Raw genomic sequence first — 24,697 nt, 5'->3', positions numbered from 1 at the left:
CGCGTCGCATTTACAACCTTAAAGCGCTGATTTCTGATTTGTTGGCCAGTGCTCATGGACTGTGAGAGCCCAATTTTCAACAATCGGTAATAGTTTAGTGGCTAGAATTTCCGCCTGTCAAGTTGCTAATAGCGACAGCGCGCGGGGGACCGGGGTTCAATTCCCCGTTACCGAGATTCTTTTTTGGAATGGCCGGTTTATATCTTTTGAAATATTATTCTGCCACTCTCTTTTGCATACTATTTCGTTTGATGATATTGTAAAATGTGCTGTTGAGATCATAAATGTATTCCAAGTGCATCAGATATGCGGCTAGTTGGATTCCTGCGTTGAGACGTAGTTCGCCAGGCTACCTTGTCCCCTCCACGTACTCCGCGGATCGATTTTGCGTCCATTCTCCTCCGCATCAAGATGCGACGGTCCGTACCCGCCGCCGCCTGGCGTCTGGATGATAATTCTCTCGCCCGCCGCCATCGCAGCCGTGTTCTTACCCCCGAGGTTGATAACTCGCTCGATTTTATTCCCCTTGCCGTCATCGATAAGCCGTACCCACAGATTCAGACCGCATGCGGCCTCCTCACCGCCGGCGAGACCATAGGGGTGGTATACCCTGCGTTCGGATAAAATAGAGCACTGCACGGGCACGCGGAACTCGATGTCACGCACGACGCCGTCGCCGCCGCGGTATTGCCCTTCGCCGCCAGAGCCCTTACGGATCGCAAACTCGCGCAAGATGACAGGATACCTCCTTTCAAAAATTTCTGCGTCAGTAATCCGCGTATTGGTCATGTGAGTGTGCACGCCGGAAGTGCCGTGCCACGACGGCCCCGCGCCGCTACCGCCGGCGATCGTCTCGTAGTATCCCCACCCGCGCACCTGAGTGATCTTGCCATCGACCTCGCTCTTGCCACCGATACCGAAGGTCAGGTTGTTGCAGTCGCCTTGTGATGCGGCACAGGCTTCGAAAGCACGGAAGATGACGTCGGTCACGCGCTGACTTGTGAGCACGTTGCCACCGACCACCGCCGCATTAGGCGACGGGCTCAGGAAGGATTTCTTGGGGATGATCACGGTGACAGGTTTGAGACAGCCTTGATTGAGCGGGATATCTTCCGTGATGAGGCAGCGCAGACAGTATATGATCGCGCTGTATGTGACCGCCTCTGGGGCGTTCGTGTTGCCGTAGACTTCAGGTCCAGTGCCGTTGAAATCAAACACTGCAGTGCCATCGTCGCCGTTGATATCGACCTTCAAACATATCGGCGATCCGTCGTCCATGTAATCCACCGCCTTCATCGTCTTTCCGCCAAACCGCAAGCTAACCTTCTTCAACAAGTTCTTCACCGACAACTCCGCGTTCGTCTGTATCGCAATCATGTAGAACTGCACCACGTCCTCGCCGTACTCTTCGATCAGCGTGTCAATCAAGTTGATGCCCTTCTGGTTTGCCGCGACTTGTGCCTTGAGATCGTTAATGTTGTCGAGCAAGCACCGCGTACCCGAGCAGTCTGGGTACTTTGCAGGCTCGATGAGCAAGAGCTGCGTGATCCGTTCCTCGTCGAAATGACCCTCGGATACAAGCTTCTCGCTGAGAATAGCCGCACCTTCCTGGTACAGCTCGCGCGAGTTGGGTGGCATTGAACCCGGTAAGATACCACCAATATCTGCATGATGCGCACGCGAGGCAACATAGAACACAATCTTGTCGTCATGGAAAGCAGGCGTGATCACCGTGATATCCGGTAAATGCGTGCCGCCAGTCGTGGGGTGATTCGATACAATCACGTCGCCGCGCTTTAGTCTTCCTTTCCACAGATTCGCCTGCGTTTTAACCGCAGTCGACATTGATCCCAGATGCACGGGCAAATGTGGCGCGTTCGCAACGAGTCCGCCGTCAGCGTCAAATAACGCGCACGAATAATCAAGTCGTTCTTTCACGTTGGTCGACACACTTGTCTTCTGCAGCGCACGCCCCATTTGCTCCGCGATAGCCATGAATCGGTGACCGAAGATAGACAGCGTAATAGGATCGACTTTTTCCGTTGTTGCAGATTTCTTACCCGCCTCGTCGCCGATGTTGACAATCACATGCGTCTTGAGCATCACGGCCGAGGTCAGCGGCGGCACCACGATTGTTTGTGTGCCGTCGGCGAGGATAGCGGGCCCGGTGATCTTGCTACCAATATCAAGGTTCTCAAGCTTGTAAACCGGCGTATTCATGCGTCCGCCTTGGAAGTACACTTGCTTTCTGAACGAAGCCTTACTCGTGCTCACGGCTTTAGTCGTCACCGTCTTGAGCTGCTCGTCAACGCTCTCTTCGCTGAGCTGGAACGCCTTACCGATGCCGCGGACGCGAACATCGTCGACAATGAGATCGCGGTTGGGGAGAATGAACCCAAACTCCTGCATATGGTGTGCAATGAACGGTGACTTGAAATCCCATCCTTCAGCCGGCTTGATAATCATAAGCGCAGATTCCGTTCCTTGATATCTCATGTTCAGATATAACTCATACTCAATATTGTCGTCGGTGAAGCCCTGATCGTAGAGCGCCTGCGCAGCCTTCATTTTGAGCGCGTCAAACCTGTCCACAAACGACATTTCCGTAACGTCATTAAACACAAGCGAGCTTGGCTCTTGCACCTCCTGCACAACATCAGCAAGCGCCATTCCATACGCGGACAGGACAGACGAATACTTGTGCACAAGAATCTGCGAAATGCCAAGCGCCTCTGCGATCGCAACCGCGTGCTGTCCACCCGCACCGCCGAACGTAGCAAGGCGGTGCTTGGAGGTGTCGTACCCCTTTGCCTCGGTCAGCGCGCGAATTGGGCGGATCATGGTTTCGTCAGCAACTTTGATGAAGCCGTGGGCGACCTGGTCGACACTCATTTCGTGGCCGGGCCCAAGTTCGGCGTTGATTGTGGCGGTGAGCTCCATGAACAGCCGCTCAGACGCTTCGATATCAAGGCCGTCGTTCTCGTGCGGTCCGAAAATCTTAGGGAAAAACTCAGGTACAAGACGACCGAGTAGCAGGTTGGCGTCGGTGACGGTCAGAGGACCGCCTTTGCGGTAACACGCCGGCCCAGGATGTGCGCTCGCGCTCTCGGGGCCGACGACGAATAACCCGTTTCTCCAGAACAAACGACTGCCGCCGCCAGCAGCCACGGTGTTGATATCGAGCTGCGGACTCTGGATCGTGACACCTGCAGTGGTCGTCTCGAACACGTGTTCATATCTGCCATCACCATAGCGTGAGACGTCGGTAGATGTACCCCCCATGTCGAAGCCGATAACAGGAATCTTGGAGTGCGGATCGTACGACGTCAACGCATACCCGACGACGCCACCGGCGGGACCGGACAGGATTGCGCGGAGCCCCGAGAACGAGTTCACGTCAACAAGGCCGCCGTCCGACTGCATAAACTCACACCGTGTTCCCGTGCCGCTCATCGCGGACGCGGTGCCGAGGCCACCGCTGAAGCCCTGCTCAAAGCCTGAGATGTATTTCTTGATTTCCGGCGTCAAGTACGCGTCTGCGGTTGCGCTTGTTGCGCGCGGGACGAGTTTGATCATCGGCATGAGTTCGCTGGAGAGCGAGATATGCGCGAACCCGATCTTCTTTGCGATGGTGCCGATGATGCGCTCGTGGTCCGGGAAGGTGTATGAGTGTGTGAGACTCACCGCCAGACTGCGAAACCCGTCATCATAAAGATCCTGCAGTACGTTGCGCACCTGCTCATGCTCCGGCGCCTTTAAGACCCGGACCACCTCTCCAGACAAGCCCACCCGTAGAGCAGTGTCGCCGGCGATATCCGAGGTCTTGAACTTATCCGGGTGCTCGGTGTAGTCCTCGAGTGTGACACGCTCGTCGATCTCGACGACGGTCTTGTAGAGCACCTCGGGCTTGTGGATTGCAATATCGAAGATCTTCGGACGGCTTTGGTTGCCGATGATCAGGCAATCGCCGAAGCCGCGTGTCGTGACGAGAGCGCAGCGTTCGCCCTTGCGCTCGAGCAGGGCGTTGGTAGCCACGGTAGTGCCCATTCGAATCTGCCTGGTTAGCACGCCATTGCATGCCTGTGCTTGTGTATTCACTCACGGAATCTGCTCAGGTCTCAGTTCGATTGTCCAACGCCTATTCCAGGATCAACGTACCTATTAACGATGTGTCGAGCTTGTCATGCCTTCCAATCTTCGCACCGGTGTAAATCTCCAACACCCTCCGGATTGCCTCGCGCGGTGCATCATCATAGTTCTGTGGGTCAACCGAGAGTAGTTTGATGACAACATCAGGCTTATCAGGGTGTGAGCCAATGCAGTCCGTGAATGTTCCGCCGCGCTGTATTCAGTGTGTTAGCTGTGATTGACCTCGCTGGGCTGCCGGGACGTTGGACGTACGTCAATTGCAATTTTGATACCACCAGCGACGGGTGTGAACTCTTTCATCGGCTCGGTTAAGGTGACGGTAGCCATTGAGCCAGGGTAGCACTGTGTTTGGTCGTCCGCGGGGCAGCAGTCGCATCGAGTACTCAGCGGGGCATGTAGCGAAGTTGGGACATTCACTTTAGTGGGTGAGCTTCATCAACTTTACCGGGCATCGCACGAACTACGTAATTTGCAACGTACATATCATGTATTACCGTTATGCAACGTGCGCTGAGTCGACAAGCATTACCCCAAAACATAAACAACGCCACATAGTATACAACAAACAAAACACAATTGGGCGACGTGCGACAGCAAATAAAAAGCGATCAAAACATGTGCACTCGAAGAGGAAGTGCGAAAAGACAATTGTAGAGCAAAATTAGCGAATAGTATGAATTGAGGTGAAATCCAAGATGCAAACGCGGAAGCAGAAAATAGGACGAGGGAACGAGCTCAAGCAGCCTTACTCCCGAACCGAACGGCAAGGCTTTAGAAACCGCCACCACCGCCGCCGAAATCGCCACCGCCAAAGTCACCACCGCCGCCGAAGCCGCCGTCAAAGCCACCGGGACCGCCGGGACCGCCGGGCCCGCCAAAGTCAGGCCCGGGCCCGCCGAAGCCACCGCCGCCAAAGCCACCGCCGAAGCCGTGGTGCGAGGTGAGCATGTCCGAGAGGAGCACACCGCCCAAGAGACCCGCGCCTGCACCGAGCGCGGCGCCTGTGCCTGCACCCATTCGGCGCCCAGAGGAGCTCTGCTGCTGCTGTACGGGCTGCTGCGGCGCGTATTGCTGGTTGTACATCGGCTGCTGCTGGGGATAGTAGCCACCCTGCTGGGGATACTGCTGAGGGTACTGCTGGGGGTATTGCTGCTGATAACCGCCCTGTTGAGGATACTGCTGCTGGCCGTAATTTCGGTCACCACCTTGGGCCGAGTATGGTGGCGGGTTGCCGCTGGCGCCGGTGGGCATTTCCCACTGGGAGCGACCGGTTGCTAAGTCGACATAGTAGTATCTGCAGAAGTTAGCAAGAGAGCAGAAAGAGTAGATGCCAATTGACATACGTCTTGTAGTTGTTATCGAACTTGGCGAGCCATCCTGGAGAAGAAGGTTAGTCAATGCTGCCCCACAGCAAGCGGAGCCGCGGCAAACATACCCGAGGGAACAGAGGGCGCGGGGGGTTGAGAACCGTTGCCACCTTGGGACATATCAAGAATTGTATGTGTGCGAGAAGACGAGCTGGAAAGAATGTGCGAAGTGGCGCACGACTGGGAGTGCTTATATATCCGGGTCCGAAGAGCGGAGAGAAAGGCAGAGAAGGTAGACGCGGCCGGTTAGGAGGACGGATACCAACAAGCGCCGACAGAGCGGCGGGTACGCCCAGCACCGGGACAGTTAGTATCACTATACTATACGTAGTGATGCTATCCCGGGGACAACTACGAACATCACGTGAGCGCGAATGGCACAGCCACGACGGCGACGACGTCACAGTGGTCCTTGCCGCGGGATGGCTGTGCTGCTGCGCCTCCGTCTGTTGCTGCTCCGTAGTACGACCGCACGCCGGATCGCCGTGAGATGAACGGAGAATAGGCCGACGGAGAAAACCCTGGCGTTGCACAGGGCTTCGGGCGGCGGCGAGAGGGCTTTGCCGGGACCCTGGCGGTCCGCAGCTGGCGCACACGCGTTATCGCACTTCTCCCAACGGCTTGGCACGCTCTCGCGACCTTGCCGAAGAGTAGTAATAATCCATTAACTGCCAGTAAAGATATAAACACCAGGCGCCGAGATAAATATGCAACGCCAGATAGATGAAATCTACAAGAACAAGGGACGCCGACCGAGCATGCGACGAATGCACTCGCGCGCACCGCCGTCAGCGTCGGCCGCGGTAAAGTCAGCGGTCGCGAACTGCGCATCATACGCAAGCATACAGGCAGGAATAAAGTCCTGCGCATTTGGGGAAGACATGGTTTGATCCGTTTCAAGCTCTGTGACCACCATGTCAGCGTCATCGTTGCCGCTGTGGCTCATCTCGAGATCGCGAACGACTCTGCCGTTCACGGCACGCACGTTGCGCCAGTACTGCGCATTTCCGCGTAGCTTTTCGTATGCCTGGTCGGTGGAGCCGCCGCCAAAGGGGCCGTTGCCGTTTTCGTCGCGGGCGAGGTAGTAGGCGTTGCCAGATTGGTGTGTCTGCAGGGCGATATCGGCGCTCCGAGTGTCCTCCACTATGCCGTGAGATAGAACCGCCTTGATGTAGAGGGAGGGCGTGAAGTCGTACATAGAGTCAACCTGGAGCGGGTAGCTGGCGGAACGCTCGCCGAGGACGGTGGAGGACTCCTTGATGTGGATCGACGCGTCGACCAGTTGTCGCTTGCCTGAATCGGAGTAAATTTGGAAATTGTCAGAGGAAATGGTCCATTGCATCGCGTACTCGGAGGGCTCGTGATTAGGGCCAAACTGCAACCGGCTGCGAATGAAGCCAGAACGTGCAGCCGAAGTTGTGATGTTGAGCACGTCTTTGTCGGCGCTTTGAATTGCGCTGCTGGTGGTTTGGAATGGGTCGACTTTCCAGTCCAGCACGGCGCCGGAGCCCTGGAGGTCGCCCTCCCAGGAGAAAATGTTGGCAGAGACGATCCAGTTGCTACCGACGCTGGCCTCGTCAGGATCTCCCGAGTCGATCTTGACTTCGACCTCGGCGCCATCCCAGAGATACGGCAGCATGGGTGTGAGGTCGACCTCGTACATGGGCAGATCGTAGGCGTAAATGCCGACGATCGGGCGCCAAAGCCCTGGGGAGATGCCGCCGGTGAAAATGACGGGAAAGACAAAGGTCGAGTAGGCGAGGCGACCGGCCACAAAAATTTGAATCTCGCGATGCGGCCCGCGGCCGTCCAAGGTGCCGCCGGGGTACGAGTTCTTGTACTTTGAGACAGCATTGGTATACCAGAATTCCTCTGCGGCGTTCCCGGAGGCGGAGACGAGTGCGATCGCCTTGTAGACGGTGGCAGGAAATTTGATGGTTTCGCGCGCACGGTTCTGGGGAAGGACATAGTGAGAAGGCTTGCCGAGTGCGCCGCTGCGGGTGGAGATCGGGGTGATCGTCGTGGCATGCAGCTCGGCCTGTTCGGGACAGTTGTAGAACTGGGCGGTCAAAACCATGTCGAACAGACCGGTGTAGGTGTCGTCAACGAGGTTGCCGAGCTCGAAGACCAGGGTCTGCGACTGGAGGAGCAATGCACGGAAGCGGGAGACATCCTTGGTGTACTGGAAGTGGATGCCGTTCTGCGTGGGTTCTGCGGTAGAGGTGCGCCAGATTTCGGAGTCGCCGAGAAAGAGCAGCGCGAGGCGGTCAAATTGACGCCCGGCAGAGGTTGTGGAGAGGGAGACGTACACGTGGGTGAAGTCGACGGCCGGAGGCTCATAGGGGCCTGCAGGTCAGTGTGGGTGCGTCGCAGGAGGTGTGTCAACACTCACCGACGAAAGGCTTGCCGTAAGAGAACGCAAAGACGTGGCGCATGAGCACGGCGGAGTGGACGAGGGTGCCGGGAGGAGTCGGTGCCTGGTAGACCTCGAAGACCTCGAGGGGCGGTGCGGTGGCAGATGCAAGGAGGCCATTGGGGGTGATCGCGGGGACGACTCCTGCGTCGTGACGCGGCAGTCCGAGCAGGAGAAGCAGCGCGAGCGCCACGAAGGTGATGAGCGCCGGCCAGCGCATACGGGAGCGAGGGGGCGACGCGCTGGGCACTGGCGGACGCGGGACGCAGGAGGTCATTATTCGTTGCAGAAGAGGCTTGCGTACGCGCGAAGCTGGTGCGACAACACCCGTGCGAGCCCGCAGGGGTGCCCCTGGAGTGTGGTACAGGCCCCGCGCGCTGACGCTGCTGTTTGTTGTGTGCACGCGACGGTGCACGCGGCACACGCGTCGCCGCCGCGGCTCACAGCCAATCTGGGCTGAGTGTGACTGGAATGTGGGCAGGGGCCGCGCTAACACCACCAAGGCTAGCGCGGAGCGGCGCTGTGCTCACAGCCGTCGCCTAGTTGCGGCATAAGCAACGCGCGACGGCGCGGTTGCGCGGTAGCCCCTTTCTGTGTTCGCGGTGCGCCCCTGCGCGGGCGCGCTGGCTGCCGCCGCTCCGCTCCTCGCTTCGCTCCGCCGCTCTCTTCCTCTTCCTCGTCCGCCTACCTCCTCCAGCAGCTTCCCCCCCAGCTCAGCACGCCGTCGCTCGTTCGCGTGTCTGCTCCACACCCCTTCCACGATGCGCGGCGTCGTCGCTCCGTCCGCCTGCGCGGTCACCGCCCTCCGCATTCTTCTCGTGGTCCTCCTCTTGGCTCCCGCGCCTGCAGACGCGTTCCTCTTCCACCGCGCCCGGAGACGTGATCCACCGCAAGCAGACACCCTCGCCGATTATGCTCGCCACCACCACCCCACCGTCGTTAAGCGTCAGGTGGTCCGCGTCTCCAACTCGACAGACTCGCCCACGTCTGTTCTCGTCTCGTCATCCGAGCCGCCGTCTACTGTTGCCGCTTCCTCGTCATACCACTCCTCGCTTGATACCCTCCTCTCCTCGCAAAGTGCGTATGACGCGTCCGCCACGGCCGCTGCCGCCACCACCTCCCTCGTTGACGACACCACTATCACCGTCTTCGACGTCAGCGGCACCCTCTACACCATCTTGCCGAGCTCAACCGTCGTCGCCTCCTCGAAAGATGACGACTGGACCACACCATCGACCGTCGTTAGCAGCGTGCCACTATCGACAGACCCTACTATCTCCACCGACATAGACGCTACGACTGACATCTCAGTGTCCTACTCAGGGACTGCTGCTGCCGAATCGACCGCCGCCGAATCTTGGTCCGATACCGTAGCGACGACCTATGCGTCATATACCGATGCGTCGGATACGACCTTGGCCGAGTCCGCATTGACGCTAACTGCGACTGCGCTGAGTTCAGCATACACTGTCGAGAGCACATCGACGGTCGGCTCGTCCGATCTTGCCGCCGCCACATCTGTTGAGTCTACTTCGTACTTCTCCACCGAGACGGAGGTCCCATCGTACGATTCTGCGACATCAGTCACCGCAGCGACATCAACAGCCGAATCATCGGCCGAATCGACCGGACTGTCAGCAACAGTCTTCGCGTCCGATGTATCGACCTTTACGGACGCGTCGACCACGGAAATCGATATTCCCTCATCGACAGTCGCCGTCGATGCATCGACCACAGACAGTGCAGCTGAGGTTGAAACCACCGACGCAGCTGCCGCGACTTCAGATTCTGCATCTGCGTCGTACTCGGGCACCCTCACGACGTTTTTCATTACCATTGATTCTGGCTCGTCAACCGTATCCGCGTCTACCACTGAGAGCGCGCTCATAACCGACGACGCCTACGCGACCTCCGTGTCCTATGCTCCGTACACTCAGACGTCCGAGACGGACGCCGCGATCACTGAGGGCTCGGTAACTGCATCAGGGTCGGGGACAAAGGCAACCGAACTTGCTTCCTCGACATCCGATTATGCATCTTCGACCGTGACTGCCGTATCCGAGGCAACTTCGGCTGCCTCGACCGTCTCGTCGTATGGTTTATACTCTGATGCCAGTGTAACAGACATGGCGACCTCGGATTACCTATCGTCGACTGTGGCCACTGCGACCGAAAGCGCATCGATGACTGAGGAGACGGTTGTTTCCTCTACCGTCGCTGTGTCCTCTTACATCGAAAGCTCTACCACGGAAGTTTTGTCGACTGACTCACTTGTGCCGACCACGACAGACACTGCGTCTTTTACATCCGCCACCGAATCGACAGGGATTGCGTACGCGACATCTGTCTCTTATGCTTCGTACTCGGATGTCGCGACTACCAGTGCTCTCTCGTCGACAGAGACCAACTATGCGTCGTCGACCGATGTGACAGAAGCAGCTTCATCGATGGTGTATGCCTCGACGGTGGCTACTGATGCTGCTTCGTCTACAGTGGATTATGCGTCTTCTATCTTGACGACTGAAGCTGCTACATCTTCGGTGGACTATGTGTTTTCGACACAGACCACCTCAGTCGCTTCATCTACAGCGATAGAACTTGCTTCGTCGACAGTTGACTATTCGTCTTCGGCTGAGGCGACCGACGTTACCACATCTGCGACGGACTATGCGTCATCGACGGAGGCGACTGAAATGGCTTCATCGATGGTGGATGCCTCGACGGGGGCTACTGAAGTTGCTTCGTCTACAGTGAATTACGCCTCCTCTACTCAGGCAACTGCAGTCGCTTCGTCTGCTGTTACCAAATTTGTTACATCCATTTCGGAGTCCGTGTCCTCAACCGCGGTAGCTGAACGTGCTACCTCTGCGGCAAGCTACGCGTCTTCGTCAGAGGCGACCGAAGTGGCTTCGTTGACAGTGGATGTCTCGACTATGACTGCTGAAGTAGCTTCGTCTACAGCGGACTACGCATCGTCGACAGAGATCTCCTCCGTGACAGAGACTGTAGCGTTCACCACTGTTTCGTCGGATTTTGCGGCGACGACAGACACTGCTTCCACCACAGAGTCAGCGTCCTACACGTTCTCGCCATCAGCCACGTCCGCCATCGAGACACTGGCTGCGGTCTCCGTTTCGGTCTCGCCTTCGGTCTCGCCTTCGACAGTCACATCTATTTCGGGTACTCCGTTGTCGACAGAGTCTGACTACCATGTGGAGACCTCCTACGACGATCCCTACGAGACTTCAATTATCTACATCACGTACACGACTAATGAAGATCCGGATGAGCCCTCCGCCATCACAGCGACCTCGTTCCTGGCCAGCCCAAGCGACAGCGTGATGACCACGTTTGCTTCGGCGTCGGTGAGCGTGACCGCTTCGCCTGAATCAACTGCATCGGCCGTGGAGAGCACTTCGTCTGCGGAATCAGTGTCGGTGACGAAGACTGCTTCCGAGACGGCGATCAGCGAGGTGTCACACACCATGGCCTTGGACAGTGATGTCGGTGTGACTGCGACTATGTCCGCCGTTTCGGTAGATGCGACGAGTGCGGACTCGTCGACAGTCTATGTGAACTCATTGTTACCGTCGTCAACGGACGCAACTGAAAGCATCGCTCTAGAGACGACAGGCTCCTCCTTGAGCATTGACTCTGCTACGACGTCGACTCCGACGGTTTTCGGCAGTGTCAGCTCGTCCACCATAGTATTGGCAGGTGGGTACTCGTCTGATGTCGACCCGGCTCCCTATTCGGATCTTGTCTCTTCCTCAGGCGCGGCTACTGCGACCTCGAGCGACGGTCTGATTTCTTCAACTGCTACTGCCTCTCCAACGATCTTGGGCGATACATCGTTTGTCTCGACCGCCATGACGGAATCGCCAAGCGTGTATTCGTCTGGTGAGTACTCTTATTTAGATTCAATCGTTTACTCCTCCGGCGCTGTTTCGACTACGTCGAGCGAACCGTTACTTTCTCCGATGGTGGCTACAGCCACGACTATTTCAGGCACTGTGTTCTCAACTACCGCACCGGAATCAAAGAGCGTCTATTCTTCCGGAGAGTACGTGTTTTCGTATTCTGACTCGATCGTTTATTCCTCGAGTGTTGTTACGGCGACCATGAGCGACCCTGCGGTTTCTTTGACTACCGCGGATTCTACAACAATATCTGGTACCGCTTCAATTGTTTCGATGGCTGTGTCAGAGTCGGCCAGTGTCTATTCATCTGGAGAGTTTTCGTATTCCGATTCGATTGTGTATTCCTCTGGCGTTGCTACGACAACGTCGAGCGACGCGTCGCCTACTTCGACTATCGCAACAGCTACCATTACCTCCGCTGATATTTCGCCTGTATCAACAGCTGTGGTAGAGTCTAGCGCTTACTCATCTGGTGCTTACGTTTTCTACGTTTCCGGATCGAGCACTGTTCTTTTTAGTGCCAGCGCGACGATCTCGGGCGATTCTTTGGCAACGGCAAGTTCGACTCTGGGCGGTGCTTCGATCTCCGCGACTTCAACCTCGGAGGATGTTATGAGCGCGACTTCAACGTCGGGTGTTGTTCCTTCTATGGCGCCGAGAGCATCTACGATTTCTGATGACGCTTCGTCGTCGACTACCGCGACAAGATCGGCAATCAAGTTCTCGGAGACTTACACGATTTCGGAGACAGGGTCTACTACTACCGCTGGTGTGTCGGGTAGCTCTTCGACTACTACGAGCGGAATAGCAATTGTTGTGTCGTCGGAGACCTACTCGGTGTCAGGACCTACCACTCTTTCCTCTGGCACTGCTATTGCCACGCCGACCAGCGTATCGGCTTCGATCTCTGTTACGAGCAGTATTTCGGCGTCCACAGATGCAAGCACTATTCTTGATTATTCAGCCGTGGTGGTGTCGTCTACATCTGATTCGACAATCACAACTGCTTCCGGAAGCTCACCGGCTGCAAGTTCGACCGGGACGATCAACTCAACTGGTACTTTGGAGATTGTGGCGTCGTCGGGCGTGTCGTCGGCTACTATTTCAAGCGAGTTGTCATCATTACAGGCTGCGACTACCTCGTCGGTTACTAGTTCGAGTGTGCTATCTGTTACTGAGATCGCTTCGGTGGTGTCGTCGTCGAGTGCTTCATCTGCTATGCTTCCTGGAACTACTTCTGTTGTATTGTCGTCTACCAGCACTGTGCCGTTACCCTCGACGTCTTCGTCTGTGTCCACGGGTACAACGCTGTCGTCCGGCTTGTCATCATCTGGCGTGACATCAGCTTCGGTTAGAGGGTCGACGGAGTCTACCTCGACCCCGTCGCCATTTGCTTCTCAGACGAGCACCGTTTCAGGCACGTCTCAACTGGTGGGCAGTTCATCATCGGTTGCATCGAACGCTACAGGAATTTGGTACGCATTGTCAACGACTGAGTCGTCCATTGGCTCGACTTCATGGGCTACTTCCGGCGCGTCGGTGTCGGCTACTGCTTCAGCGTCCGGAACTACTTATGCTGTGTCGTCTGGATATACTTTAGCGACGTCTTCGTATGTGACAGGTAGCACGACAGTGAGCGCCTCAATGTCTTCTTCTGATAATTCGTCAACCGTTTACATCACGAAGTCTGGCTACACATTATCAGCGGCGTCGCCTATTGTCACATCTACCAGCGGAGCTAACACTGCGATGTCTACTATCACAACGTCAATGACTAGTGTATCGATCGAGCAAACAGTTTCAAGCACGGCTTCTGGTAGCACAATTTCTGGTAGCTCGGTTTCTGGTTCAACAGCCTCTGATTCAACGACAGTGGCGAATGCTACGACTACCGTTACGTATGCTACCGCGACTTCTGCAGCCACTGGATCTTCCGCCTCTATGTCTGCTCAGTCGACACTGCTGTCATCATTGACCACAGTGAACGGCACTGTAGTGATAACTCCTGCTGCGTCATCATGTATGTTGGAGTCATGTTTTTGATCATTAACAGTGTACTAACTTATTACAGTACCTACGAGCGTGGCTGTTGCCACCACGATTACGGCGACGACAGTGACCCCATCTACGTTCGTTACTATCACATCTGGATTGGATGCTTCGCCTGCTGTTGTTACGGCGACAGCGACTTCGTATAATGCGGGTGGAGATACCGTTACAACGTCGACGCAGACCGTGCAGTACACGGTTGTGTCTTCGGCTACATATATCGTTGGCACGGAGTGGCTGCCGACTGCGATTGTTACGGAAACTGAGTTGGTAGTCACGTCGACCACGGGTTCTGCTACTGCGGCGCCTAGTGCAACGACCGATACTTCATTGCCTAGCGCGATCGCTCCCTCCGACAGTTCTGCGACTGTTCCCGACGACTCGGAGCTCGTTCAGATTGGTTTCACGTACGCATTGAACTACGAGTTCATTGTGTCGCATTCGCTATCGGTTGCACAGATTTTCAAGTACTTGCCTGAGGGTCTATCGTATGGTCTGAACATTTCGATCAATGATACCGTGCTTGAGGAGATTGTGCCGTATGAGACTACGGACAAGTCATATATTGTATCGGTCGCGAGAGTGTACGTTCCGTCGGACTTGATTGATACTCTTTATCTGGACTTGCACACAGCGACATCGGCATTATATAATAACCCAGACAGCACCGTGAACAGTCTCATGAACCTGATAGACCCGTCCATCCCATTGGTGGCGTCGTCTAGCGGTTCTACTAGCAGCAGCGCGACTAAATCTGCGGCTGGACAGGAAGCTTCTGCGAGTGCGACAAGCACCGGAAGTGCCAGTGCTGGTGACAGTTCGAGCAGTGCCAACTCTCGCGGAAGCGGTTCTATGTCTTACATTTCATCAGGATCGCTAGACATGGCGCAGAACACGAGTGATAGTACCGGAAACGAGTCAACGATGAGAACTACGGTCGGCATAGCCGTTGGCTCGGTTTGCGGTGCGATTCTATATGGTATTGGCGTATTTTACGTTGCGAGACGATACAAAATCAAACGCCTACAGCGTGAAGCGGCTAGTGCTGCTTCACCAAATATGATACAGATTTCCGCTCCTCTAGGCGTTGGGGCGATGGCGACGAATCGCATGACAGGCATTAGCGGCAGTGGCAGCAATAGCGGCTCGCCGACATTCTTGCCGCAGCACCGTAGCCAGGAGAGCGGTTCCGCACACGGCTCGGGTCCGATTTCTGCGCGCGGAATTTCAGTGCCTGTGAATAGCGAGAACTCACTTGGCTGGACTTAAGAACACCATTGCTTTTTTGACACATACGTTAATTTTTTTGCATTGGCTTGTTACATAGCTTGTTTTGCATGGGATATGGCCGCTTCACTTATCTTAGCGGCTATTTTTACCTGGTGTTTGGATTTTGCTTAGGTATGTTGCATAATGTTGAAGTTGATTGAGGAGTGCATGGCTAACTGATATTAGAACTGTGCTCGACAGTTTCATTGATATATTACTGCCCTCGATGATTGCTACGTTACGCTTCACTTCAAAGTCTGCATTGCGGCTATGCCATGATATTAATTTCTTGACTATTCACATACTCAGAATCCAGAATAGGACGGCGGGCGATCACACTGTCAAAAGTCACTCTTTTAACTACATATGTATAATACTGCAGTCGCCTAAGGCCTTTAGAGGACATGTACTGGTTTTTGGAGAGGATATGCTGTATGTTGCTGGAATTTAATTATTTTGTTGGAGACCAGTGATATTGTACATCTACCTATAATCTTGCGATTTTGATTTATTTGTATAATAGTTTGGTTTAGTTGCTGCTAATATATACCACTTTTGCTATATATAAAGTCCGTGATGGAGTAGGAGAGGGTATGCAGTGGTGATGAGACAACAATAGTGCAATTACGAGTCTGTATTTTCTCGGGAGAGTGGCCATTGTGCAGTGTAGAAGGAAGCTCCTGTAGATCAGTAGAAAAGAGGCCTGCTCGTGTTGAAGCGTCCAGCTGGTGATACCGGACGCGAATGTGGACAAACGCGTCCCATCGCAGCACGGTATAGCCACTTTTCGCGCCACAACGCCACAACGATCATGAACATCCCCCAATCCATGTACAGCAGCGAGTAAGTCACCAGCGAGCGCATGGCGTACCAATCTTCATTGTCGCACTCGTCGTCACAACATCGTGACGAGAGTAGGCGCTACAACGACGACAGTAGCCGCCAGCAGGAGCGACGACGCGACGAGAAGGGCGCTAGATCGTCAGCGCCGACGCGGCGCGACCCACCGCACAGCGACAGCGACGATGCGGATGAGTTTGGAAGGATGAAGAGGCGGCGGGAGACGGCTTCTCGACGGCAACGATCGCCGCGGTCGCCGCGACGGCTGCGGAGGGAAGATCATGAGCGCTCGTGGCGACGACGATCGCCGCCGCCACCGCCGCCTCGTGAGAGTGAGGGTCCTTACGAGTACCGACGTGCGCTTACGGCGCAAGAACAATCTACGAAGGAGGAGCATCCTGTATCCGAATCCCGCAGACCGCGAGTGCCACTTCCTCCGCCGCCGACCTTTTCAAATCCGCACAGCGGCAGGCCGTCCGCCCGTCGCGGCGGCGGCGTGGGTCGTATGAGTATTGTTGAAGAGCGCCAACTTCGCGCTTGGGTCGCGGGCGAGGACGATTTCGCTCTGCAGCAGCTGCGCAAGGGAGCATGGATCCGTATCCGCGAGGCGCGCGCGCGCCCGCTGGATTGGCTTGTCGCGAATATGTTTGTTCTCGCAGCCGATGAGGGCAAGAACGCGTACGAGACTGAGAGCGATGGTGGCAGGTTTGTGTTGAGTACCGGCGCGGAGATGCAGACGCCGCCGCCAGCGTATGAGGTTGTGGAAGGACTTGGGGTCGTGGAAGTCGAGGGGGTGGTAAAGGGAGTGACCGAGATTGCACAGCTTGAGACGAGGCGGTATAACCAGGAATTCTGGCAGGTGAGCATTTTGAGTGAGTATGATGAGAAAGAGAAACTGAACTTGCCTAGTCCGTCCTCGCCATCTGTACCGAAACAAAGCGCAAACTTCAGCTCGAACAATCTCGCAACAAATCCGAGTCGTCCTCGTTACACATAGTCTCGGACGATATCGACGGCATCCTCCGCGACAAAGACTACGCCGGCCTCTGTGCACTGGACGACAAGATCGAGGTCCTCCTTTCATCGTCGTCGGCTGTCGACGTGGATTTCTGGACCGCATTGAAGAAAGAGCTTGATATTCGCAAGGCGCGCGCGAATTGTGACGCTGTGCATGACGATGTTGCGAGGAAATTGCGCGAGTTTACACAGATAGCGCAACTAGGTGTCGCGAAGTGCGCGGTGGAAGAGGTGAAGCGCCAGTTGCAGGGTGGTGGTAGTGGCTCGAAGATCGAGTATACGCCGGATATGGACTTGCTAGAGTTAGCGCCTGCAAAGACGAAAACAGTAGCAGTTTCGCAGGAGGATTTCCTTGCTGCGTTGGAGGCTGCGCGTGAGAAGGTGGATAGTACGGTTTTCATTCCTCTCACGCATGGCGAGCCGTCGTCCACGTCGACACTTGGCACAAAGGAGGATGATGAAGACGATACCGCGGAGCGGCTATTTGACCGCGAAGCTGCGCGTGGGACGAACGATAACGAGGAGATCTTTAATGAGGAAGAGGAGCTGACTGGTGCTTCATCCAGGGATGGCGGTAAGAACGCCGACGGAGGCCTGCTGAAGCCGCGGTACTTCAATCGCGTGCAGATGGGCTTTGACTGGAATCGGTACAACCAGACGCACTACAGCCAGGATAATCCGCCACCAAAGATTGTGCAGGGCTATAAGTTCAACATATTCTACCCCGAACTAATCGACTCGCCCCGCGCACCAACGTATAAAGTGATCCGGGACCACAAGAAGAACGACGGCGACAATCAGCAGCAGCAGGGTTCGTCCGCGTCGGATGCGGCGGCGGACTCGACCGGTGCGGAGACATGTTTGATCAAGTTCATCGCCGGAGCGCCGTACCAGGACATTGCGTTCCGGATCGTCGACCGCGACTGGGATTACTCGAGCCGGAGGGAGAACGGTTTTCGCAGCAGTTTCGACAAAGGCATTCTGCAGCTGCATTTCCGGTTCAAGAAGATTTTCTATCGCAAGTAGAATTTTAGAAGATGCAGTAATCTATGATGAACTATGTATGAACTAGGTCGGAGTATGTACAAAATTATTTCGACTCTGGGGAAGGAGGCAACTCTTTTTTCTTTTTCGCCTGCTCTTCCTCAAACTTGCGACGACGCTTCTCCATGCGAATGAGGTCGTCGCCGCTGAGTCCCTTTTCGGCGTCCTCGACGGACTGCTTTCCAAAGAGCACATCCCACACGCGGCCATCGCCCCAGAACCAGCCCTGACGATCGACGATCCATGGGATCTTGTTGCCCTTTTCGAACAAGAACACCATAAACTGTGAACGGGACGCTGTCCCGTAAAGACCGTCGCCGGTCCAGACGCGAGTTTGCCCCATGTTCTTACCGCGGTCGAGTTGCGACACGGGAAGTGTGATGACGGGTGATGCGCGCCGTGGCAGTAGCGGGTGTACGACGAAGCGGACGTAAGGCTCGTCTAGCACGAGTGGCGCGCGGGTGGGGGAGACTTGCGAGGGGAGTGTGATGCCAGCAGGGAGGTAGGACAGGCGGCGGACGAGGCGGGTGGGGAACATGACGAGGAGCACGGCGCAGACCGCGGGGACAGCAAACAGCGCGAGCGTCACTGCGGAGCGAATCGCAAGCCACAGCGCGTTGTGCACCGGCGGTAGATCATCGTAGTTATTCGCAAAGATTTCCCAGCTTTCTCGCGCGGCCCAGTCCAGGAATATCAGGCCGTACACGGCAAACACGAACGCAAGCGCGTATAGCACGATGAAGTACAGTCGGTGCGGCTCGGCTTGGTAAAGAAGCACCTCGGGCTCGGGCGAGCGCTCAAGCAGGCGCATGAGCTGTGCGAATGAGAGCGCGGCAGATACGCGCGGCGTGCGAATGAGGTGTAGCTGCAGCGTCGGCAGCGCCTCGCGTGAGAGCGGCCACAGAGGCACAACGCGGTCGGAAACGGTGTCGCTGCCGCGCTCGACGATCTCGGCGCGCGAGGGTGTCATGCGCATGCGCGCTGCCAAGGGCACGGGGGGTGGTGGAGGCGCGTTAAGGGCCGCGACATAGGCGGCGTCGGGAGAGGCGGGAGATTTAGATGGCGGCGAAAGTTTTTTGGCGGGTGATAAAGGGATTTTGCCTTTTGCTGGCGGGCCGGGGGGCTTGTTCTTCTTGCTGCTGTTGGTGCTACTCCACCGCCGAGAGCACACATCGCGAAGTCGGGTGCCGCTACTTGCATTGCATCGTGGCTGTAGCATCAATTGCCGCAGGCAGGACACCGCAGTAGCCGCAACTACTGCATGCCCACTAAACACAAGCTGTGCGAACGGGCGATGTGCGCGGAGAACGAGCGGTGTGAGAGGCATGGTACCGTGGTCGTGCGTACCCAGTCCGAGCGCCGAGTGCGGTAGTCGCGATGCTCCCGGCGTTCAGTGTTTTTTTTCTCCCTCTTCCTACCCCATTGTCATCCATCGCCACTTCTACTACACACATACACGCACAATGAACCGCGAAGCCTTCGTCCCGCCAACTGTGCAGAACTCATCCTCCGCGGCAGCCGTCGCTGGTCGGGCGTTTCAGCCGACACAGGCGATCACATACCTCTGCGCGAACTGCGCCGCGAAGAACACTCTCAACCGCAACGATCCCGTGCGCTGCCGCGAGTGCGGACACCGCGTGCTGTACAAGCAACGCACGCGACGAATGGTCCAGTTCGAGGCGCGATAGAGATCGAACAGAGGAGCGGAACGGACGCGAAGGACGGCGCCTTCTACGTCGTGGCGGTTCTGCGCCACTCAATACCACACAACTCAGCATTTACTCAACGACAGTCCTCAAACTTCGTGCGTGATCACATGCATACACAACAAGCACGACAGTCACGGAGTGCAGGTGGACGCGAACGGGAAGACAGTACTGCAGACATTAAGCCACATGTATTAATCAAAGGCACGTTTTGAACTAGTTACAATAAACAAGGGCAAGCAAAGCAAGCCTCGGCAGATATCCTAAGCAACGCAATAGTCGCACTACTCCTCCAGACTGACAGACAAAACGCCGCTAACCAACTATTTTTCTTCTCCACGCTTCACATCCCGCAGCAGATATTGCTATACTCCCAAAAATCATCCCAACGTTCAATTGCGTTCAGAGTACCAGCTCCGGTTACATAATCGACAGATAAATTAAAAGTACTGCACCGGGTAGCGATGGCTCTTACCCGAGCTGCCGTCCTGCGACATGTCCGAAAGCATCCCGTTGCTGTTGTAGTTGCTGTTCGCAGCGTCGCCGGCGCCGCTGCTGAGCATGCCTTGAGTGCCATATATGGTAGTTTGCACAGGTGGTAGAACCCCTGATGTCTTTGCACCGGAATCGGTAGTTGAGGCACCAGACACGAGCGCGTACCGTTCCAACGGCATGGCCGATGACGAAGAGGCGGTGCCGAGTGCGGCATAGTACGGCATGTACACACCTGAGGGCTCATATGCCGACAGGGATTGCGAGAGGTAGATCTGCGGATGCATCGACGGTACTGATGACGTCTCCAGTGCTGAGGATGCGCGGCGTGACGAGGTCATTGCTGAGCGCGAGCTCTCGTGGTACGGGTGTTGCATGGTTGTGTATGCAGCAGACGACGGCGAGATCGGCACCTCGCGCGGTGTCGACGCCGCGATCATCGACACATCCCCGCTGCCAACTGCATTTGTGGTGGAAGTCTGCGTGGGGGACAAATCAATCATGCGAATGCGTGAGTTCTTTGCGCCCGGCTTGCGCCCGCGCTTCCTGAAGCCGGTCGCGGGATCGATCTGCGCGTCGCGACCCTCGAGCTGGCGATACACTTCAACGTCGAGCGAGTCGATCATCCGCTCGATGCTGCTGATATCAGCCGCATTGCGTGCCGAGACGAGCTGCTCCTTTGTGGCACCCAAGCCCGGGAGGTACGCGGCCGCGACAGCGACAGCGAGCATCATGGCCTGCATGTCGCCCTCGTCGAGTTTGCGCTCAAAAGAAGACTCCGGCCGCGACGTGAGGGTGATGCCGGCACCAAGCAGTCTGCTGCGCGACTGCGAGGGATGCTCAATGGCATGAGCGAGCGCGCAGTCGGAGAGTAGGCGGAAGTAAGAGTTGAGGTGTTGTGGGAGCTTGTAGAAGACGAGCCTGCCGTCGGCGAAGGGATTCCAGAGCTTTGTCATGTGCGGCCAGTCAGAAATCTCGGCTCCGGTTGCGATGGAGTCGCGGAGGAGCTTCGCGAAGAGCAGGCGCTCCTCCTTGGAGTAGACGGGGATAACCGCGTAGCGGCATTTCTGTCGCTTAGCGAGGTAGCCGTGCTTGAAGCGCACGGCGGGGTCGAAAGGCAGGAGGCCGAGTTCGACGCGCATGTCATCAGTGATCGGGATGTTCATCGTGTTTGCGGCTTCATAGGCAGCCGCGACTGCGGCGGGGTCTGCGCGATCGGGGGGTCAGCAGAAACGCGTGGTGCACGGCGCACTCGCAGACTCACCGTCAGCGGAGGACATCGCGGGATCGGCGCTGCCGCTGCTGCCACGCCGGGCGGCGGCGATAACGGCGGCATGGTGCGGGGGCACCATGAAGATCGTGTTGAGCGAGGGTCGGCCGACCTTGGGCCCGTTAGGCTTGGGCTTGTTCTTTGTGCCTGGCGGGCGGCCCATGCGCACGCCGTTCTTGGAGAAGGTAGGCTGCTTTGCGCCGGTGCTGGGCGGCGCGGTGGCAGTAGCCGCGATGGCGCCAGTATTGCGGCGTTGTGCAGTACTGGCGGCGGCGGGCTCAGCCATGCTGGGGGGGGGGGGGGAGCGGTTGGTCGGAGGCGTCTGGGGAGTGTGGGGAAACGACGGCGGTTGGCGAAGTTGCGGAGAGCAGGGCAAAAGGCGGGGAAGCATCACCCTAGCCCTGGTACACGCCCCGCGCTGACAGTCACGTGGATTTTAGTGGCCGACGGAACTATCGTCCTCCGCCATTGTCGCGAACGCCTTGCCACGAACAACCGCCAGCGCTGCGTCTTTCTTCCAGTCTGCGGTGCCGTCCGCCGCTACCGCCATGCCGGACCTCATTGGCGGCGACGATTATGTCCGCAATCTCGCGTCTTTCGTGCGCACAAACGAGCGCCAGGTGTGTGCGTCTGTGTGTAGTGTTGTCGTCTGTCTGAACTGACCCCTCTCTAACAGCTGGCAAACCCGCGGCGGCCCGGCACACAAGATGCAATAGCGTCAGTGTTCTCCTCATCACTTCACGCGCTCAACATACCCGTCTCGTCTCGTTCAAAGTCCGCTCGCCTTGCGCTCACCCCTCATCATCTCTACTACCTGCTCACACGTTTCCACGACCTCGGGCTCTCCGTTGGGCCCCTGTCAATTCCCGTCGACCCGCCCCGTGAGCACTCGTACCATACTAACGGCAACGACTTTCTCGACGACGACGACTACGACGATGTGGGCGCGCGCGCGAGACGGGACTACAATGCGTACCTCGCCGCACCATATGCCTCGTCCCGGTTACTACCCGCAGATCGCAAGTCCCTGCAAAGCGTGACCTCAATGCGCAGCACAATGTCCGGCATGTCTGCGATCTTCAGTCGTTTTTCCTTCGCCGACCACGACAAGGCGCGCCAAGATCTCGAGGCTGATATCAAGTACCTATATTCTGCGTTCTCAGTCATCCCGGCCATAAGGCTTGCGCCTGACCGCAAGGCGAAGCTGATTCAGGGTTTTGAGGACTATCCTTCCAGCTGCGCTGTGCCAGTCACGGTGTTCAAGAACCTCACGTCACTCGAACTCGGTGATCTGGACGTGCGGCTGTGTTTCGGCTGGAGCACACTCTCGGAACGCCTGCGAATGCTGTCAATCAAGCGCTGTGCGCTCGACGATCCAGTCGAGGTACTTGTTGACTTGGTACTTGACGACATGGACCACCGCCGCAAGAGCAAATCTGCTGCCATCCCATCTTACTGCACTTCGGTCGCGTCTGACTGCGAAGACAGTCCGGTGGATCTGACGCTGCCGAAGGTGACGGTGACAGGGACAACACGGCCACAGGCTGGATCTGCATCCTCTGTCGCATCGTCAGCTTCAAGCTCAAGTGGGGAAGAAGATGGCAAGATGCGAGCCTTGGGTGAGCTCAATTGGACCGGCCTGCGCCACCTAGCCCTGCAGGACTGCGGCATCTCATGCGTCTCCAACGAATCCATGGCCCCACTAGCTGACTCGCTCGTGTCGCTCGACATGTCTTGCAACTCCCTAATCTCGATTCCTGAGGCGCTGTCAAACCTGACAAGTCTCGTCTCGCTGAACATCAGCTTCAACGTGATCTCGTCCCTACACTCCCTCGCGCACCACCCGCTACCCGCCATCACCGTGCTCAACCTTCGCGGTAACAACCTCGTCTCGCTTGCCGGCCTAGACAGGCTTGTATCGATCGAACGCCTTGACCTGCGTGAGAACAAGCTTTCAGATCCCATGGAACTTGCACGGCTAACTGGTGCGCCGAATATCTCTGAGGTCTGGGTGCTTGGAAATCCCTTTGTCAAGACACACGGCTCGTCGTACCGCGTCAACATTTTCAATTTATTTAGAAACATGCCGGGATATATCGAGGATATCTTGCTCGATGGAACACAGCCCGGCGTGCTCGAGCAGCGACAACTGCAGGAGCGCGCTCAGGAGCTTGTACCTACCCCGCTCGCGTCACGGCAGAATACATCATATTTCGATGACGCAGCGCCTATAAGGAAGGATCTACAGAGTGGTCCCGTTCCGCCATTAGAGCCGCAGAACACCGACATATTTCCGTCATTCAAGGGCTTTAACTTCTTCAAGCGCTCGCCGTCGCCGTCACCGGCTCCGAGCAAGCCATCGTTTGCGAGCGAGGAGAGGAGTAAGAACAACAATGTCAAAGTTGTTTCTGCGACTGTGCCAGCTGTGACTCTGCCTCGCCCAGCGAGCACAGAGTTACCGGCACCGATCGCTGTACGTGTCACAGCACACGCGCGACCAGTGGCGCGGAAACGACCTGGTCGTCGACGCATGGTTGAGCTCGACACGGGCGGTGGTGGAGACAATAGTAGCGACGACCAAGCAAGCGCGCTGTCGCAGGCCACGAGCAGTAGCAACGTCAGCGGCAACACAAAGTCGCCAGCATCGCCGCCACTGCGACCAGCGTCTGCACCGGTATCAGCCGTGTCAGGTATTCATCAGCAAATGCCACTGCCGCCGTTGTTGCCGGCAGAGAACGAGTGGACGAAGCAGGGCGAGGAGTATCGGAAGCGTGTTGAAGCTCTGCGAAACGATTTTGGGAGCGGTTGGCTCAGTGTTCTCAGTGAGGAGATGTAGCCACAGAGAGATGAAGGGGCAAACAAGAAAGCAGGATCGGTGACATATGCATATGCTAACAAAAGTGCAACGAACAAGGTGTTTTGTGTTATTTTGGATGGTTTGGGGTATAGATGTTTCTTAATGATTGAGGTGTGGTGGTAACTAATGATATCATGTTGTCTAATATTTAATTTCAAAGTTTCCCGCTAACAGCCATCCCAGTTAGTGTCTGTGCTGCCGGCAACATTTCATGGAGCCATGAGGGAAGAGAGGTCGAAACGCCGGTCGCGAGCCGTGATTCATTAGTCACATACCATTTTTGCGTCGTGAGTTGAGTCACACT

General features: G+C 56.5%; 9 protein-coding genes across 9 annotated transcripts; 4 read left to right on the top strand and 5 right to left on the bottom strand.

Moving 5' to 3' along the window:
- Positions 1-222: 222 nt before the first annotated feature.
- On the bottom strand, positions 223-4,542 carry V1518DRAFT_421076 (Hydantoinase B/oxoprolinase-domain-containing protein). Its single transcript, XM_066905137.1, has 4 exons — positions 4,402-4,542; positions 4,159-4,342; positions 4,103-4,107; positions 223-4,053 (listed from the first exon to the last, which is right to left on the bottom strand). The coding sequence occupies exons 1-4, from the start codon at positions 4,474-4,476 to the stop codon at positions 313-315; spliced, it is 4,005 nt and encodes a 1,334-aa protein (XP_066757860.1). The 5' UTR covers positions 4,477-4,542; the 3' UTR covers positions 223-312.
- A 75-nt stretch (positions 4,543-4,617) lies between these two features.
- On the bottom strand, positions 4,618-5,739 carry V1518DRAFT_421073 (uncharacterized protein). Its single transcript, XM_066905136.1, has 3 exons — positions 5,585-5,739; positions 5,493-5,526; positions 4,618-5,443 (listed from the first exon to the last, which is right to left on the bottom strand). Exons 1-3 carry the CDS (start codon positions 5,634-5,636, stop codon positions 4,921-4,923), a joined length of 609 nt encoding a protein of 202 aa, XP_066757859.1. The 5' UTR covers positions 5,637-5,739; the 3' UTR covers positions 4,618-4,920.
- A 380-nt stretch (positions 5,740-6,119) lies between these two features.
- V1518DRAFT_421069 (peptide N-acetyl-beta-D-glucosaminyl asparaginase amidase A-domain-containing protein) lies at positions 6,120-8,236 on the bottom strand. The gene is made up of 2 exons (XM_066905135.1): positions 7,909-8,236; positions 6,120-7,862 (listed from the first exon to the last, which is right to left on the bottom strand). Exons 1-2 carry the CDS (start codon positions 8,204-8,206, stop codon positions 6,247-6,249), a joined length of 1,914 nt encoding a protein of 637 aa, XP_066757858.1. The 5' UTR covers positions 8,207-8,236; the 3' UTR covers positions 6,120-6,246.
- A 337-nt stretch (positions 8,237-8,573) lies between these two features.
- On the top strand, positions 8,574-15,253 carry V1518DRAFT_86325 (uncharacterized protein). Its single transcript, XM_066906697.1, has 3 exons — positions 8,574-12,260; positions 12,432-13,869; positions 13,921-15,253. The coding sequence occupies exons 1-3, from the start codon at positions 8,691-8,693 to the stop codon at positions 15,165-15,167; spliced, it is 6,255 nt and encodes a 2,084-aa protein (XP_066757857.1). The 5' UTR covers positions 8,574-8,690; the 3' UTR covers positions 15,168-15,253.
- A 624-nt stretch (positions 15,254-15,877) lies between these two features.
- Positions 15,878-18,150, top strand: V1518DRAFT_421064 (cactus-binding C-terminus of cactin protein-domain-containing protein). Its single transcript, XM_066905134.1, has 2 exons — positions 15,878-16,866; positions 16,917-18,150. Exons 1-2 carry the CDS (start codon positions 16,030-16,032, stop codon positions 18,048-18,050), a joined length of 1,971 nt encoding a protein of 656 aa, XP_066757856.1. The 5' UTR covers positions 15,878-16,029; the 3' UTR covers positions 18,051-18,150.
- Positions 18,064-19,447, bottom strand: V1518DRAFT_421063 (uncharacterized protein). Its single transcript, XM_066905133.1, has one exon. The coding sequence runs from the start codon at positions 19,393-19,395 to the stop codon at positions 18,115-18,117; it is 1,281 nt and encodes a 426-aa protein (XP_066757855.1). The 5' UTR covers positions 19,396-19,447; the 3' UTR covers positions 18,064-18,114.
- A 41-nt stretch (positions 19,448-19,488) lies between these two features.
- V1518DRAFT_421062 (DNA directed RNA polymerase) lies at positions 19,489-20,143 on the top strand. Its single transcript, XM_066905132.1, has one exon. It carries the CDS (start codon positions 19,532-19,534, stop codon positions 19,754-19,756), a length of 225 nt encoding a protein of 74 aa, XP_066757854.1. The 5' UTR covers positions 19,489-19,531; the 3' UTR covers positions 19,757-20,143.
- Positions 20,144-20,214: 71 nt separating this feature from the next.
- On the bottom strand, positions 20,215-21,618 carry V1518DRAFT_406987 (uncharacterized protein; the record flags this gene model as incomplete). Its single annotated transcript, XM_066901972.1, has 2 exons — positions 20,215-21,473; positions 21,531-21,618. The coding sequence occupies 2 exons, from the start codon at positions 21,616-21,618 to the stop codon at positions 20,215-20,217; spliced, it is 1,347 nt and encodes a 448-aa protein (XP_066757853.1).
- A 404-nt stretch (positions 21,619-22,022) lies between these two features.
- V1518DRAFT_421060 (uncharacterized protein) lies at positions 22,023-24,566 on the top strand. Its single transcript, XM_066905131.1, has 2 exons — positions 22,023-22,156; positions 22,213-24,566. The coding sequence occupies exons 1-2, from the start codon at positions 22,085-22,087 to the stop codon at positions 24,370-24,372; spliced, it is 2,232 nt and encodes a 743-aa protein (XP_066757852.1). The 5' UTR covers positions 22,023-22,084; the 3' UTR covers positions 24,373-24,566.
- The last annotated feature ends 131 nt before the right edge of the window (positions 24,567-24,697 follow it).

This window comes from Limtongia smithiae (genome assembly GCF_038497785.1).
Source record: "Limtongia smithiae strain NRRL Y-17922 unplaced genomic scaffold V1518scaffold_11, whole genome shotgun sequence".
Lineage (NCBI taxonomy): Eukaryota > Fungi > Ascomycota > Lipomycetes > Lipomycetales > Lipomycetaceae > Limtongia > Limtongia smithiae.
The sequence above is the reverse complement of the archived record's forward strand: the minus strand, read 5'-3'. Positions and strand labels throughout refer to the sequence as shown.

Bases quoted from the DNA above. Each gene is read 5' to 3' on its own strand.
- V1518DRAFT_421076 (XM_066905137.1), bottom strand. From the start codon at position 4,476: ATGGCTACCGTCACCTTAACCGAGCCGATGAAAGAGTTCACACCCGTC. The intron at 4,343-4,401 runs GTACGTCCAACG...CACTGAATACAG, and splicing joins GTATCAAAATTGCAATTGAC to CGCGGCGGAACATTCACGGA.
- V1518DRAFT_421073 (XM_066905136.1), bottom strand. From the start codon at position 5,636: ATGTCCCAAGGTGGCAACGGTTCTCAACCCCCCGCGCCCTCTGTTCCC. The intron at 5,527-5,584 runs GTATGTTTGCCG...CTTCTTCTCCAG, and splicing joins CGCGCCCTCTGTTCCCTCGG to GATGGCTCGCCAAGTTCGAT. The intron at 5,444-5,492 runs GTATGTCAATTG...TAACTTCTGCAG, and splicing joins TTCGATAACAACTACAAGAC to ATACTACTATGTCGACTTAG.
- V1518DRAFT_421069 (XM_066905135.1), bottom strand. From the start codon at position 8,206: ATGACCTCCTGCGTCCCGCGTCCGCCAGTGCCCAGCGCGTCGCCCCCT. The intron at 7,863-7,908 runs GTGAGTGTTGAC...ACTGACCTGCAG, and splicing joins TTACGGCAAGCCTTTCGTCG to GCCCCTATGAGCCTCCGGCC.
- V1518DRAFT_86325 (XM_066906697.1), top strand. From the start codon at position 8,691: ATGCGCGGCGTCGTCGCTCCGTCCGCCTGCGCGGTCACCGCCCTCCGC. The intron at 12,261-12,431 runs ACCTCCGCTGAT...GGCGGTGCTTCG, and splicing joins CTATCGCAACAGCTACCATT to ATCTCCGCGACTTCAACCTC. The intron at 13,870-13,920 runs GTATGTTGGAGT...AACTTATTACAG, and splicing joins AACTCCTGCTGCGTCATCAT to TACCTACGAGCGTGGCTGTT.
- V1518DRAFT_421064 (XM_066905134.1), top strand. From the start codon at position 16,030: ATGGCGTACCAATCTTCATTGTCGCACTCGTCGTCACAACATCGTGAC. The intron at 16,867-16,916 runs GTGAGCATTTTG...GAACTTGCCTAG, and splicing joins ATAACCAGGAATTCTGGCAG to TCCGTCCTCGCCATCTGTAC.
- V1518DRAFT_421063 (XM_066905133.1), bottom strand. From the start codon at position 19,395: ATGCCTCTCACACCGCTCGTTCTCCGCGCACATCGCCCGTTCGCACAG.
- V1518DRAFT_421062 (XM_066905132.1), top strand. From the start codon at position 19,532: ATGAACCGCGAAGCCTTCGTCCCGCCAACTGTGCAGAACTCATCCTCC.
- V1518DRAFT_421060 (XM_066905131.1), top strand. From the start codon at position 22,085: ATGCCGGACCTCATTGGCGGCGACGATTATGTCCGCAATCTCGCGTCT. The intron at 22,157-22,212 runs GTGTGTGCGTCT...CCTCTCTAACAG, and splicing joins TGCGCACAAACGAGCGCCAG to CTGGCAAACCCGCGGCGGCC.